This window comes from Hippichthys cyanospilos, chromosome 18 (genome assembly GCF_059441005.1).
Source record: "Hippichthys cyanospilos isolate Australia breed blue-spotted pipefish chromosome 18, RoL_Hcya_1.0, whole genome shotgun sequence".
Classification (NCBI taxonomy): Eukaryota; Metazoa; Chordata; class Actinopteri; order Syngnathiformes; family Syngnathidae; genus Hippichthys; species Hippichthys cyanospilos.
Window position 1 is genome coordinate 1,593,299 of NC_142386.1, and position 16,620 is coordinate 1,609,918.

General features: G+C 43.5%; 1 protein-coding gene across 1 annotated transcript; it reads left to right on the forward strand.

The window, feature by feature from the left end:
- wnt11 (wingless-type MMTV integration site family, member 11) lies at window positions 1–10,035 on the forward strand. Its single transcript, XM_088441526.1, has 6 exons — window positions 1–317; window positions 2,602–2,788; window positions 4,920–5,164; window positions 5,761–6,038; window positions 6,101–6,393; window positions 9,286–10,035. Exons 2-6 carry the CDS (start codon window positions 2,706–2,708, stop codon window positions 9,458–9,460), a joined length of 1,074 nt encoding a protein of 357 aa, XP_088297652.1. The 5' UTR covers window positions 1–317; window positions 2,602–2,705; the 3' UTR covers window positions 9,461–10,035.
- The last annotated feature ends 6,585 nt before the right edge of the window (window positions 10,036–16,620 follow it).

Genomic DNA, 16,620 nt, shown 5'->3' on the forward strand with positions numbered 1-16,620 from the left:
GCCTTCTCGGGCTCACTCGCTCGGAGCAAGCCCAACTTTAGTTCCCTTCCCTCTCCCGCTCCCTCTTCCTCTCTCACACACACACACACATACACACTCGTGCACAGGCGCGGAAAACACACCATGCGTACCTGTGCGGAGTTATTCTCACTATCAACGTTGGATTTTTCGGACGCATCTGGCTAGAAGAAAAAAAAAGTGCACAGACGCCTTTTGTCTCTCCTGTAGGATAATTGGACCTACTGGCGTGTTATTTTTATTTTTTTCTCTCTACAATACCGGGCTTGATTCAAAGTTGGATTGCCGCGACGAAAAGGGTGAGTTGCAACTCCTTTGGATCATCTTTGGGACCTGTTTAAGTCGAAATATGCGTAAAAAAGGTCAGAAAGTGCAAGGGTGGTCCTGATTTTGTAATAACAGTGTTCCCTCGCTACATCGCCGTTGGGCTTTTGCGGACTCACTTTATTTTCATTAATGAGCGTAACTTTTTCTATTGCACGTTTACGTCGATATTTTCAGCGTTTTTCTCTCCCTTTGAAGTCAGATCAGCCCAGAAACAGCAATTTTATTAGAAATAAGTACTTCAACCCCTATTACGTGGATTTTCATTTCTGACAAGGTTTAACTCGCGAAGCGGATACAGAAAATGGAAGATTGGATTGTTCAATCTGGCAACGTAACCGCTGTAACAAATGCTAAATTGTATGTTCAAAATAAGGGCAATTAATATTAAAAAAGAACACTTTCCTCAACATCTTGCTAAAATAAAATGTGGTAAAATTGGGCATTTAATATAAGAATGCCGTTTGTAACTTGAATTGAATACACACTTTTGATGCAATCAAATAGATGCTATAAATTTTTGAATTTCATCTCAGCGTGCATTTCTAACCTCCGAATCGGATAAACACATCAAGAACTATGACAGGATGCAACTGGTCACTAAGAATTTCTTTTTAAAATACTGTACATTCATTTATCAATCACACCAAAATCAACCAAGCGCTCGCCTTTTTGTTCATGTATGTGATGCGTTTCACAACAAAAATGAGTTTGACAGAGATGTCCATTTTGGGATTTCCACAAAGCCACTTAAGGTCTCCACTTTCCTCTCCCAGCAGCCGAAAGGTTCAAATTGGAATCGGAATCCATGAAAATAAGATTAGTAGACGACGCAAAGCGTTGTTCTCAAAGCTTAAGGATTTCAGCAGTTTTTCAGCTACCTCCACGTAATCCATATCATTTTAAAGGGAATTAAGTGTAAAAATATCTCAGTTTTCATATTCGGGGACATCAGTCCGATTCTGTGAAATTGTATCACATATGTGTGTATCAATCAATGATCTAATTTACCACACCGCTATGAAGTGAACTATTATTAAACACTTAAATAGTTGTTGCCCCCTCAAAAAAAAAAAAAAAAAAATCAGAAAAATGCCGCGGGCCATTGAAAATGGACGACGGGTCACAAATGGCCCCCCGGGCCATAGTTTGGACACCCTTGCTGTCATGTCACAGCGCATACACTCAATTTTCAAGTCACCTTTTTCTATGTTTAGGATGCAACAATGATTAGTCGAAATAATCCTATTGACGATTATTTTTATACATCAATGATCTGTTTACCTGCACGTTTGAATGCGCTCACTTGAAAAAGATGACTAGCATGCTGCCCACGGGCCGCTAGCCCACTTGGGTTGCAATGTTTTTACATGTTTAGTCAAGTGGCGCTAACACCAAGATGAAATGCAGACTGAGAAGATGTGAGCAAATAAAAGAGGCGGCTGCCGCACCGACCATTCGTGGGACACTCGCTACAAATATTCAACGCTTTTTTTGTCACGTTACATTACCTGAAATTAGCCTCAAAGACATTTTCATTTCATTTTATTTTCTGGACAATCAATCCCATGTGCTTGCCATGTATTGATTACCAAAATAAATGACTAAAGTTAGTGTCTACTTTATTACTTACTAATCAGTTACTTAGTTCATGAAGTAGCACCCACTTTTAGACCAAACTTGAACATTTCATAAATATGCAGTACTTTAGTAATACCGTACTAAAGTAATTGATTACCAAAATAAATGATTGAAATGTATTGTTTACTTAATTTTATATATGCAGTATATATATATATATATATATATATATATATATATATATATATATATACACACACACACACACACATATATATATATGTATACACACGTGTACATACACACCTTATATACAAAGATGTAAACGATTCAAAATATTTTTTTGTGCGTTGTTTGCAGTGATATATTTCGTCTCACAGCCACTGTGAAAATGTCAAAAGTGAATCATCTGTCAATTTTCTCCCCACATTGATTGTATTAAACTGAGATTATTTGATGTATATGTCTAGCAAAGTTCAAGCTGTCCTTAAATTTCTTTGTATAAGACAGCCTCAAAATCTTGTAATTTCCTGGGCTTTTGCTTTTGATTTCATTTTGGAATGACCTCCAACGGTTTGAGCGCGAATGCGGTCATAAGGAAAGACGGAGTTTTTCGGTTTGCCTTCCCCGCTGTAAAAAGTCGGGACGAGCTCCTAAATTGCGCCGCGCTTCCCACAGGGTTGGGTGGACACGGCCTTGCCATGACGCCGGACCTGTGACGCCGTTGCTGAAATCGAGCTTTGGTGTTTTTCTACCGGCTGAACCGCGCTCGCTGCGCCACCATGAGGAGGTGCTCTCACGTCCCGCCTCTGGCCGTTCTGGCCGCTCTGCTGCTGTCCCAGGTCTGCTCTGGCATCAAATGGCTGTAAGTATCCCTTTCCCCGATCTCAGAGCATTTTTACACTCCGTCCGTGAATTGTGCCGTGTTTTATGGAGTGCAGGTCCCGCGGAGGCTTTGAAGCGGGGCCCGGACATTTTTCGAGTTTTTCCCGACGAGGCGGAAAGCTTGTGCGTTGGCTCCGCGCGTACGTCATGAAAGGGACGCTAGATTAACGGGCACTTCCTTCTGGATATGAACGGAAACCTTTTTATTAACTTGGAAGCGGTTTCAGCCAACCGAGATGGCCAGCTTCACTTGGAAAACATCCCATCAAATTTACCACGCTGTCTTGATGATGGTAGTAATAAATTTTGGAAAGCAAAGATGAAGATGGCGAGGGAGAGACGTCTGGACATTTGCGGGTTTGTTTTGAATACGCAAACGGTCCTCGGGTTACCAACGGGTTCCGTTCCCACGCTGTGGACATAAGCCCAATTTCCACATCAATCAGAATTAACCTTTTAACTTTCAGTGCCACGGATGACAATTTATCATTTCTTTTTTTTTTTTCAATAGATTACAGCAAGTGTTATCGTATAAAAATATAGCTTGTTAGCTCTCAGCAATATAGCATACATAGTGCACCTATCTTAAAACTGTAAAATGTCATGAGCACTCCTCATAGTTTCTATATTAAACATAGCTAGCTGTTCACGTTGTTAGCTAGGAGTTAGCTCGAAAAAGGTTCGAGTGGTCCGAGGCAGGACCATTTTCGTCTGTTTAAACAGGAATGGTGAATATTTCAAGTCAAGCTGCTACCGATTGAATATCCATGACCGAAAAAGGGAAATGACGTTCAAATTTACAAACTGTTTGAATTGGTCTTGCCCTAGAATCCCTAGAAGTTTCTGACTACATGAGTACTGTCCCGGTCGTGACTCGGGCAGGTCGATCGTGAACCCCGGGACACACAGGAGACAGCGTGGAGTTGAAAAAATGGTTTATTAACACAAAAAGCACGCACCGCGTGGGTTTCTAACCAAGTTCCTTCAAAGTACAACAAAAAGATGATAAGGGGACTCAAAGTACAACTAAAAGAGACTATGCAAAAGTGCAAGTAACTTACTAAGACTTGGGGGGCAAAACCAGTAGGAGGGCGTCGCCGAAAATACAAAGTAACAAAGTAAAGTGCCGACCAAGTGGCAGACTGGAGGCAAGGAGAAAAAGTAGCAAATAAAACACTTAGGTAAAGGCGCTAGGAATCGGGGGAACGAGGAACTGGCATGTACACGAGAAGGCTGCAGACGCAATAAGCTTTGCCGCACCTAAATAGTCTCCTGATTGGAATGAGGAGCAGGTGTGCGGCCAGTGCTTCTGCTCCCCAATCTGCAAACAGGACAACACATTAGGGACGCGGGATGCGACAAGTACTTTTGGAACGCAACTTTGGAGCGAACCAAGCGTGCCTAAAGCGGTGTCCGATCTCGACAGGTTGCTCACGCTAAAGACGGAAATAGCTATCGCCGCACGTCCGAATGAGATCCAAGCACGCACACGTAAAACAGGCTCTGCTTCCTGTTTCTCACAAGCAGACATCAGAGGAAGTCTCCCCTGCCCTGCCTGAGGTTTCTCTGTAAATACATGAAAGCTATACACGGCATCATTCAGTTCAATATGTTCCTCTAACAGCATTTAAATAGACCATTAGCACTGAACCGAGGCCAAAGAAGACAAAACCTCCCACGGTGCGAAACCGGGAACGGTGAGGAGCATATGCGAGATATGATCGACTGGGCTTGGAGATGAAATGAGCGCGCAAAAATATTTGGGGGAATATCTCCGCCAGTTGTGCGCTGTAACCAAAAGGGTCAAGCCAAGAATGCGTCACCTGAGTGTTATGGATCTGTTACTAATTTTCTTATGGGGTTTTCTTGGTGATAACTTCTATTCCTGTGATGGATGTCAACTTAACAGCAGTTTCCGTGTTAATTCAACCGTATGTTTGAAATTCCCTACACAGGGCTGAACCAAATCATATTTTTTTGGTGTTTGGATTTCCCTCCGAAAATTTTAATAACAATTCAAATCTTACCAGCCTATATGGAGCACTCGATCACTGCTAGCTAGCGGCTAATTTATGCTTCTTCTTTTTTTTTTGTCTCGCTTCGCTCGGCAGAGCAATTTCGCACACCCCCAAGACCTTACACATCAACCAGACGCAACACTGTAAGCTGCTGCCCGGCCTGGTGTCCTCCCAAGCGCAGCTGTGCCGAAGCAACTTGGAACTCATGCAAACCATCGTCCAAGCGGCCCGCGAAGTCAAGAAAACATGTCAAAAGACCTTTGCCGACATGCGCTGGAACTGCTCCTCCATCGAAATCCCCGCCGATTCCTCCAAGTATCGCCCGGACCTTGACCGAGGTACGGCCATTTCATTATTGATGAATGAAATTGTAAATGTCCCAAACGAGGATCCGTATATAACACAGATGAGCCTTAGCCAAAAGTTGAACATTAAACCCTTTGAGTGCGGAGCAAATGTGCTGCCAATTGTTCACCAGCCTTTCGTTATGCACACCAATTCTCTGCATTCCGACATCCATAGCTATGAATCTTCTGAGTTTTTCTCAGTTTCTATACTATTTTATTATATATATATATATTTTTTTTTGGCAAACTGACGAAGAACTGACCCAAAGGGATTTGTCCTCCTTAACCCCAATCCTAACCCTAACCCTAACCCTAACCCTAACCCAAACCTAACCCTTTCCTTTTCGATGTGAAACGAGTCTTTGAGTAATATGAGTATCTCGGTTAAATGAAATGATCAAATTTCATGTTTCAAGAGCGGAAAGCAGTATGCTGCTAAGCGCAGTTTCAATTGAAGTAAAAGTGGTGATCATAAAAAATGATCAAAGCAGGATATCTGAATACCAAAAATCCTCAATAGCTGCAGCCAGTTTCGCAGTCTTCATATGTAGCGTGCGCAAAATCGATTGCGGCGTCTCTTTCACCAGGAACCAGGGAGTCCGCCTTTGTCTACGCCCTTTCGGCCGCCACCATCAGCCACACCATTGCCAGGGCGTGTACCTCTGGAGATTTGCGAGTGTGCTCGTGCGGTCCCATCCCGGCGGAAATCCCGGAGCCCGGTTACCGCTGGGGGGGCTGCGCCGACAACCTGCATTACGGCTTGATCGTGGGCTCCAAGTTTGCCGACGCTCCCATGAAGATGAAACGTGCGGGCTCCCACGCCAACAAACTCATGCACCTACACAACAGCGAAGTCGGGAGACAGGTAAGCCAACTGTAGCCAGGATGTCAGAACATCACGTTGAACCACATGCTCTCTTTGGACAGGTTTTAAGGGAGGCCGTGGCGATGAAGTGTAAGTGTCACGGCGTGTCCGGCTCCTGCTCCATAAGGACCTGCTGGAGAGGCCTTCAGGACCTGAGAGAGATCGCTATGGACCTGAAGTCCAAGTACCTGTCCGCGACCAAGGTGGTTCACAGACCCATGGGGACGCGCAAGCAGCTGGTACCCAAAGACATTGACATCAGGCCCGTGAGGGAGAACGAGCTGGTCTACCTGCAGAGTTCCCCAGACTTCTGTACCAAGAACGACAAACAGGGATCTGTTGGCACCCAGGACAGGTGAGACCGCCTTTCACAAAATTGTGCTTTGCTGAAGAATAGATTTTGAGCACAGAAAAATATATTGAGCGAGCAAGGACAGGTTTAGAGCACATAAAATAATAGCGCGCGAGCAATGATAAGAGTTCGAGCGAGCGACGATGGATTTTTTAGCACAAGAAAATCTTTTTGCTCGCTCAAGATCTCCCGTTTCCCGCTCACGATAACATTCCCCCGCTCACCCTCGAGCTCTCCGCTCACTCCTGTACTCTCCGCGCGCTCGGTATGGCACACACATTACGAATGTGCCACAAATCCAGCCAATGAGAGCTAGTAAAAGTACATTGATCGGGCTCCGGTTGGAATGCTCGTCGTGTTCACCCGGAAAGAGCAAACGAGATCGCGTTTCACCGACTTGGGCGGGAGAAGGTGGCCTTAGATCATTAAAGTACAAAAAGTAACTAGGTGGTTCTGTCAAAAGAAACAACACCGTAATAACAATAATAAAAACATAATACATTGTTTCCAAAGAAGCCCACCTTCTCCCACCCAAGTCCGTGTTGAGAATAGATACGTATCTACCGTGTGTATCTGTGTATCGATCGTGCTAGTTTGCCGACACAAAGCGTCCCAAAGAGTGACACACGAGTGAATTGCGCCACTGGCAAAACGTGGCTTAACATGCCATGTAGAACAATGGCAAACGTGCAAAGCAGCAACTAGGAAATGAGCAATCCCGACTGTCAAGTCATCCAGGATGTTGACTTTAGCAAAGTGATGTCCCGGCCGCTGGCGGAGTTTAGTTAGCGGGCCGTGCGATAACGGCCCGAGCAGCCTGTCTGTGGCTTGTCTGAGCACGTGTCGCTGAAGAAGGCCACCGTGACTGGGGTCCTTGTGCTTTTATCTCAAACGCCGACTAACGCGCTTATTCCCGGGCCACTCGAAGCGGCTATCAAGCGAAGGGGCGCTCGCCCATTTGGAAGCGTTTAAAGGTTTCCCCGAGATAACGGTTAGCCCGCACCGTTTTGCTCACCCCGGTTCGGGACCGTGCGTGGCGCTGGCGGTTTGCGGGGAGCCATTTTGTCTGAGGGTCTTACTCATGCTGACATTCGGCTAAGCGGCAGGCCTATCATAGGGAAAATATGCAGCGTTATCTTTTCGACTTATTGAATCGCCAGTTTTCCTTCTTTCGGAGAAGGCCATGCCTTATCGCGGGCTTCACTTATCCGTTTTGAATTGCATGACACCGGAGGCACGTTTTGAGAATAACAAGTGCACTTGCGGGAGGTTCTCCGCAAATATAAAAAGCTGTTTCCACAGATTGTGTTTCACCTCATTCAACCAGACATCGGAGAACTTTGGATTGCGTGTGAATGCTCAGAGATGTTGTCCAAGAGCCAAAATGCTAAGACTTTACCGCTGTACCACTTAGCGCACTCATCACAATCCTGTTGACTTGGTTTAAAAGGGTCATTCTCAAACTTTTTACCCCTCATGTGCCCCCCGTGAATTTTTTTTATGTTTTCAATGAAGTATCCCTAAACAGCACAAAGCATTTCTGGTTGAGTGAGAGAAAAACAAAGTTAAGATGAGGGATGCCTCATACAGTATATGGAGCATTCAAGTGCTGCTAGCAAGCAGCTAATTTAAGACGGACACGTTAGAGCTAGCGTGGTTTGGTAAAAAGTGATCAGTAGGAACAGAAACTATGTCAGGCTATTAGTGTCAATGTGAGTCTTTTACATCTATCACACCAGCCTATATGGAGCACTTCAGCGCTGTTAGCTAGCGGCTAACTTATGATTGACAGCCTATAACGGAGCCCAAGCCACCGCTGAACACCGGCAGCAGTTGTAAATCAGTGTCAGCGTTATTAAGTCATTTCACTCAATTGGCCATTCAACGGGTTAGGGTTAGGGTTCGGTTTCGGAAAATTGGAGCACGGTTTGTATCGAGAGTCGGAAGCAACACGGCTACGCTGCTGGCGCGAATTCAAAAGAAAAGCCTACCAAGGAATTCAGTTCCATGTAGTAGTTAATAAACTAAGGTTTATTTTTATTTTGAAATTGGGCTTCTGACTGGATTTCCCACCTAGCATAACATTAATGAGCGGTTATCGGGTAAAAAAAAGGCCTCTAGCATCCTTTTTTTAGCGTCTCTTGAACCGTGGTACAAATTCCCTATTGTTCTGTAAGAGCAAAGATCCAAGATGAGCCTGAAAAACTACACTAGCCATCATTTTATTTTAGAAACGTAACGAAAATCTCATTTTGTTTCCGTGAACTCAATCTCGTGAGACATTTCATCTTTCGGGATTCGTATCACGCGTTATCTCTAGTATGCAGCGATCGGGATTAAAATTCAGTCGAAAAATCACGGCGCGGAACCATCTCGTTGTAATGCCGTTCCTTCAATTAAATGTGTTATATAATGAGACCTTAAAAAAAATTCCAACGAATGCGTGGGTGTTCTAATTTCCCTGCGCCTAACAATGCAATGAAGCTGCCTTTTAAGCTCCTCCCACACTCCTGCTGCCACCATTTACTCAAGCGCCCCTCTCGTCACGCCGGTCATTAACACCGGGCCGTCATAAAAAGCGAGCAGTAATGTGGAAAGGGCAAACTTAAGAGAAGGGGCGGGCCTGTGTATTCAGCGCCATTTACGGCGGGGCTGTCGGGCGCCTATTCAAGAGTCCGCCGGCTCCCCGAAGCGTCCGAGGCGTCCGGCGCCCAAGGAAAAAAGAGCCACAAAGGAAAATGGGAGAAAAACGAGGGCGCTCCAGAACGTTTAAAGAGCCGTTGTGGATTCTTCACAGGCCCGGCGGGTGGAATGTTTAGAACGAAGCCATTAGCGTAATTGTCCTGTACCGGGTTTGCCGAGTCAATCCCCAAACGTTATTTGCGCTAATTGCAGGCAGTGCAACAAAACGTCAGCCGGAAGCGACAGCTGCGACCTGATGTGCTGCGGCCGCGGCTACAACCCGTACACGGAGAAGCTGGTGGAACGCTGCCATTGCAAGTATCACTGGTGCTGTTATGTCACCTGCAAGAAGTGCGAGCGCGTCGTGGAGAGGTTCGTCTGCAAATGAGCCCGCCGTCAACCAAAGCGCTACGATACCCAACTTTTTGCCTTCAGCTTCAGCATGTGTCATTATCACTTTAGTATCCATTTTCCAAACGGCCGCCGCTGGACATAGAAAGTGACGGCCGTCCTCCTGGGTACCTCTTTTTTTTTTTATTGTTAATGACCATGAATTTCCCCGACGCGGATGAGGGAAGTCTATTTTACGATAGCTCTAATAAAAAGTAATAACAGAGGGATGGTGTTGTCTCCCGCTAGACAGAAATCTGTGGACTTGTGGGACCTTTTTTTTTTTAGGTACAGTTGATACTTTTTCCTTCTGCTTCAATGGACACGAGGGGAAAAGCAAACAAAGGGAACTAAAGTACTTTTTCAAACGCGGAACGTTTTGGACTTTATCCCGCTGGACTGGACAAAAAAAAAAGATAAAGGACTTTCAATGTATTCATCCTTTACAGTCACTTCAAAATATATTATATTTTTAAGAGTATTATGAACTCATGGATATTGTAAACCACTTTTGTGTGGATGTACATACTCTTATTTTGTATACTGAAATAAAGATAAGTATTTATAAAGTTATGGAATTCTTTAAGTCATTGAATCCCAAAGACGTCTTGCTTCTCTACCTCCATGTTTTCTTCCTCGGCCTCCTCTAATTCTCACTCTTCTCACTCCTCCTGCTCTCTCCATTTTAACAACTTACCTGTGGCTTATTTTGGATGGATGGATAGACAGATAGATATAGATATATAGATAAGTAGCTAGCTAGCTAGCTAGCTTACTAGCTCTAAAGCTAGTCGTTAGAGCTAGCTAGCTAGCTAGCTAGCTAGATAGATAGATAGATAGATAGATAGATAGATAGATAGATAGATAGATAGATAGATAGATAGATAGCTTACTAGCTCTAAAGCTAGTCGCTAGATAGATAGATAGATAGATAGATAGATAGATAGATAGATAGATAGATAGATAGATAGATAGATAGATAGATAGATAGATAGATAGATAGATAAGATGACTGATTAGAGCGAAAAGTACAGGGTTTTCATTACAGTACAAATTCCTCTAGAGTTCTACACTAAGGCGTTTCACACCCGTTTGGTGATTGGCAATCAAATGGAAAAGTTGACTTGGAAATTCCACAATGAAGAATTCATTTCTGCTGGGAACACTCTGCGTTTTTCATCGCAGACATAACGGCACGGTTTTCGAGAAGCGGCCCTACGATGCCCCAATGTCAAATCCGGAAGACATCCGATCAATCTGAGAAACAAAGGCAGCGGCTTGGCTCGACGCTTTTGCGTGCAGCGCATGTGAGCCTCTGACCGGCCTGGCGTTACTTGAAGTGGTTCTCATCATTTTACACTGACATAAATAGCTGTGAAAGATGGCGCTCCATGCTGCGAGGCCACATGATGCGCGCTCAAGAGTGCACGACATCAACCCGCTGGAGTTTAACACTTCTTGACCGCGGCATGTTGAACCCCCAAAACTCCAAAAACAACTCCAAGTGTTAAAACATCCTATTCAATACAGATGTTTTGATTTTTCTGCACCCAGCAGACTGCGATCAATTGCGATTAATTTCTCATCTCTAACTTTAGGCTTTCTGGAAGGCGATTAGATTCGTTTTCACGCATTGAGCCTCTTGTGCTTGGGGGTTAGAATATAAAAGTCAATCCCGCCCTAGAGTGGACATTGATTGGCTAGGATTTTGTTTGGCGGCGCTTGATTGGCTCCGGCGGAAGGAAGACGTGAAAATGGAAGAGTTGCCCGAACATTTTCCACAAGATTTAAAACATATTTTATGAGCAGCCAAACCTTCTTAAGGTGAATGTTTGTTGGGTTCATTACCTTGATTAACCCTTGAATGGTCTTTTGTCCAATATTTTGATCCAAACGCCACAGGGAAAGCATTGACACGGGGCAGCTGAAATTTGACCCAGGATGATGACATAAAAATTCAACATCTCTTTAGCGGAAGAGTGCCATCCCTCGGTTAAAATACTGCCAGAACGACGTGGACGAAAATCACCCAAAAATGGTCAAAATACTACACAAGGGTGAAAAGTGTGACATTGAGCGCACCACGTCAAACCTGTTTTTTAAAGCCAACCGGGTCGGGTGACTCTCAGAGCGACCATTGTTATCACGTCGCCGTGCAACTATTCATTTCACCTCTCACTCACCCTGGCTCGCTCCGTAGCCGTCCGCACATATCCCGCGTTGAGGACGGCCCGCGCAAACATAACCATCCCGGTTGTTAACATTCATTTTGGTCGGAAGAGCGGCCGCGGCCTCGGGGGTCACCCGGACATGAACGCTGAGCCCGGGATCAGTTCGAATCCAGCGACCCTCATCCGGCTCGTCAAAGGCTTTTTTGTTTGGGGTTTCGGGGCCGAGACAAAACGAGGTAAAAATGTCCAAAGAACGGCATCGATCACTTATTCTGTAAGTATCTCTCCGCGGCCGGAGCGACCTCTCGTCGTGTGGGAATTGGGCGGATGTTAACGAGAGCGGTGAAAAAATCAGGGGTTAACGTGGGCCCGGCCAATATAATAGCAATTGCCTTTGTGCCGGGAGCGCTCCAGATAACTTGCTGTGAATGAGGGAGACAAAGAATTTGGCTGGAGTAGTAAAGGCATTCAGATGTACTGACCCGTACTGTAAAGGGACTTTTGTAGACCCCCGCCCCGCCCCGAGCCTCACCCTCCAGCCTCTAAATGGGACGCCGGCACCGTGCGCTGTTAAAGGCCCTTTTTTCTGCGTGTTTTGTTTTGCTGTGTGCCTTCTTAAGAGTGTTGCCGGGCGATAGGGAAGGACGCGAAGCATGCGCCTTTCCAAAAAAGACCAACATTAAACAAACCCGCGGTGGGCCAAGACGCAGAATGCAGTGCACACACAAACTTATTGGGCCACTCATCGCTCACAGAACGCCAGCTATTACAAACGCGGGAAAAGCTCCTTAAAAAAACGTCTAAATCTTACAAGCGGTCCCTCCGTGTGTTCATGTGTTCTTAACCACCAACAATATGCTTTAAATATAATCGTAGGTCTAGTTATCATTAATGTATATTACGTGGGGGTCAAAATCGTACACATTGTCCCTTTAATGATGAATGATTCAATGTTGGATGATACGACTAAGGATTTTTTTTTTTTTATATATATATATAATTGAATAAAAGTTTAAATATACAGTATTTGAATAAACGTATTATATGTTATAGATATAATTTATACATGTAAGAATCTTTATATACAGTATAAGTTTCTTTATATATATATATATATATATATATATGTCGTGATATACTCTGCATTAATCCTTCCTCTGCGCATGAAAAAAAATGTCAGGCATGACGCCTTTGGCTGGCCTTCTTGTGTGCTCAGTTCATCATCAAAAGTTGTGTTATTGCCTTTTAATGTTCATTTCGTCTTACCATGTGGTTAACATCATTTTATCCAATTTGACAATTGCACGTGTTAAAATGTCATCCAAAAACGTCACTAAAACTAGAATGAAATTTGATGTCGTAGCTTGTTTTGTGTCCCATTATTTGCAAATATGTTTTGTTGAAATACATTGAAAAAATATCTTAAAGCCTAACAGCCAACGGCTAAAAACCTTTATTTGCCTTATTTAGACAAACGGGCCATTTTATCCCATCCCAGTTTGCTATCTCTAAGCACTGTGATGTAAAACTGAGCCGAAGACATTTTTGTTTTTTGATGTTCGCGACCCAATTGAAGTGGAAGCACTTCATCTGAAGAAAACCAAACATCACATGACATGTTTTGAAGAAAAAGAAGTCACTTGGAGACAAAAACTCCGCTTACTTCTCCCAGATTCTGTAATCTGTTTGCAATGAGGGATCATCGAGACGAATGAAAAGAGCCTAGCCGGAGAAAACGTGGAGTCCAATTAATTTGAATCAAAGAAACGGAGAGTTAAGTAGGCTGGGAAAAGTAAACAGCGGTCCGAGTAACGCCAGTAAATCTGTTGCGGACTTGGGGGTTGGCGGAGCGGAAGCCCGCGCTCCGCTCCCTTAGCAGCGGCTAACAAAGCCGGCGCGACCAACGGCTAACACGCCGAGGGAGGAGAAAGTCCGAGAGGGACGGCCGCGGCCACGTCTGGCCGACTGTGTCAACATGGCCGCGGAGAGAAAAAAAGCAAGCAAACTACTTCAGGAAAATATTCCCAAGGCGCGGGGCTTACAAAAAGCGTCAGCGGGCTTGTACGTCGCTAAAGCTAGCGATATCTGGAGATAATGGAACAATTTGGAATAATTTTTCAGCGCTCCCGCGGGCCTGACAGTGAGATGATGAAAAATGCTAGGATTGCGATGGAGCATGATGATTTGAGAAATGGAGCGTCTTGCCCCCCAACGCCCACCGCGCATCGCTTAGGGCGTCAGGCCAATGGCTTTTCACCGCCTTGCGTGAAGGCCTTTTCCTTCACGCCGACTGTTAGGGCTTTCACTTCAAAAATGATTCAAAAAGCGCTTTTTTAATGGTCATCGTGACAGAATGTAATGGAAAAAGTTCACTGGACATTATAAAAATAGTTATTTGGTTTCCTCGCAAATGGATATCAATGATTCCCCGATATATAATGTATGTATTTTCCGCACTATAAGGCGCACTTAAAAGCCTTATAAGATGATTAAATCAGTCGGGATACGCTTGACTGTTTATGCTAAAAATACGACGACATAAATAGGAAAAGAATTGAGAAAAGTCATGTAAAAAAAGATTGAACACGATCCACATCCCTTTCAAAAAGCAGTTAATACGGTTTGAACATGTTTTTGCGTGTGTTTTTTAGATTTACAATCGCATTATGAGTCACAGATGTTTGTCGCAATTACATTTATTGAAGCCTTTACGAATCCGAGAACCAACGGATGAATTTTACGAGCTTCTCGGGACCAAAATTGGGAAACATCGACTTCGGTGTCCCACTCTGTCTTCATTTATTTATTTTTGTTTGATTTGTGCGCAACCAAGCCTTCGGCATTGGATTTTTCGGACAACAAACGTGTTATTGCTGGAAAGCTGTTTTTCTATGTTCCATTAAGAACAGATGTCGGTCGCCGTTTATCGCTAATAAATAATTTGCTCCCATTGCCAGCTCGAAGGTGAGGATGGTTCGATTTCCCCCTGGTTGCTTTCGGCGCGCACGCGATCGGCATTCGGCCTCGTTTGGCTATTTGGATAACCCCGACGAGTCAGGTTGAGCGCTGGAACATGCTGACAAGCTCAAGCTCCAGTGCTAAAATAGTTTCTCCGCTTCCTTCCACAGCCGCAGCTGCAGACGTATACGGCGTTGCCTTTAATGGCCCCGATCCTCCAATCTGGGTCCAGGAAGTTCTCCAAATCAACTTTAAAATCCTTTCAACTGAAGTCAAATCGGAGCGGAGCCCCCAGAAAAAGAAAAATCCTGTGAATATGGATTTTTTTTTTGTTTTTTAACATTACAAGAGTGATTTTGAATGGGAGCCAGAGGCACCCATACAGCCCCCCCCCCCCCCTCCCCGTTTAATGGCTTCCATATTTCTCGGCCCGAGTGAGGTAATAGAATTTATTTGGCAGCGGTCTAAACGGGAAGGGCAGACAGCAAAGTCATTAGGCGTGATTAGCGCTCTTCGCAGGGGTAAACGCATCGCTGAGGAATCGGAGCTGTGACATGCGCAATGGCAAGAAGTTTTTCTTCTGTTTTGACAACATCCAAACATGTCTTTTGGCATCTTTGGGGGGGTTTTCACTTTGCTGTGCTCTCTCATCTTTTGGAAGGGCTTTTATCTGCAGTTAATCTTCTTTTGTTTAGTTTTCATTTGTGATTTTGGATTGATATTTTCTTTCGTCTTGTATTTGCTTTTCTCGCTTGCAACGACCTTTTCTGAGATTTGCACTGCAGGGCCACCAGCTTATCATCAACAAAAACAACTGAAATGAATTTTTGAATAAAAAATATATTTTTTTAAAGAAATTATAAAATAAATAGGTTAATAAATAAATAGTTTAAATACATATCTAATAGTCATTTAAAATGTTGAACATTAAATATATACAAAATTAAATAATTATACTTATGTTAAATATTTATGATTAATATAAATTAATACATACAGTACATACACATACAACATTAAATAATTTAATATATATTAAAGTCATATTAAATTTTAAATATTAAATACATGTAAAATTATGTGATGATTTATTTTATATTAAATATTTATATTTAATATAGATCAATATATATTCTGTATATCCATCTGTGTCTAAAATTAAATGATTTAATAAGCCGTATTAAATTTCAAATATTCTGCAATTAGTTATCATATATTAAAAATGTATATTTAACATAAATCAATATATAGCGTGCACACAATACATACAGTAACAGACTAAACAAGTCACAGTTGCCTCACTTTATCACTGCCTTTCCTGATTGATAAATACTGCAAGGCCTGAAAGAGATGCAAAAAATAGAAAGAAAAACTCGCTGTGAATAGTCACGGCGAGCCGAATATTTGCCGCTTCTTCTGCATTTTATTCTGTCCATCTCTTCTGTGACAGATAAGAGCAAAGCGCCATTCTTCCGCTCCTGGCCCGGGCTGCTTGAAACATGATAAACCTCACATTGAAGAGAATTCATCACACAAAGCACATGTACTCAAGGAACTCCGTTTCAGTGTGGTCAAAGTGTAACAAATTCTCTGGCAGTGCACGAAAGGAATGTCGTCTTTATATGAGGCAAAGACAGGATGAGGACATTTACCAAAATATAAACGGCCGACAAGAGATGGCGCAGATGGCCAAAGTGGGAGCGACCGGATTCGTCGCAGATATCAAAAACACACCGCCGTCCAGAAATAAAGTTGCTCATTACGCTAGCTGAAGAAGCTTTAAAAATATCATTAACGACGCTCACATTTTATCATATGGAGCTAGCGGTGCTTAAGTGCTCCCGATTGGCTAGCGAGTTGTCGAATTTCTTTTCGAAGCTGTAAAATCACTCTTTGATATTGGCAGCGTCATACTAATTACTTTTGGACAAACCGGGCCACCGTATGAGGGTCGACTTTTGGAAAGTTCCATATATAGAACGCAGATAAGATACATTCCTGCACGAAACAAAAAAGGATGGCGAACATA

Excerpts from the sequence above, each read along its gene's own strand:
- wnt11 (XM_088441526.1), top strand. The coding sequence starts at position 2,706 with ATGAGGAGGTGCTCTCACGTCCCGCCTCTGGCCGTTCTGGCCGCTCTG. Across the intron at positions 6,039-6,100 it reads ACAGCGAAGTCGGGAGACAG|GTTTTAAGGGAGGCCGTGGC; the intron begins GTAAGCCAACTG and ends CTCTTTGGACAG. Across the intron at positions 6,394-9,285 it reads TCTGTTGGCACCCAGGACAG|GCAGTGCAACAAAACGTCAG; the intron begins GTGAGACCGCCT and ends CGCTAATTGCAG.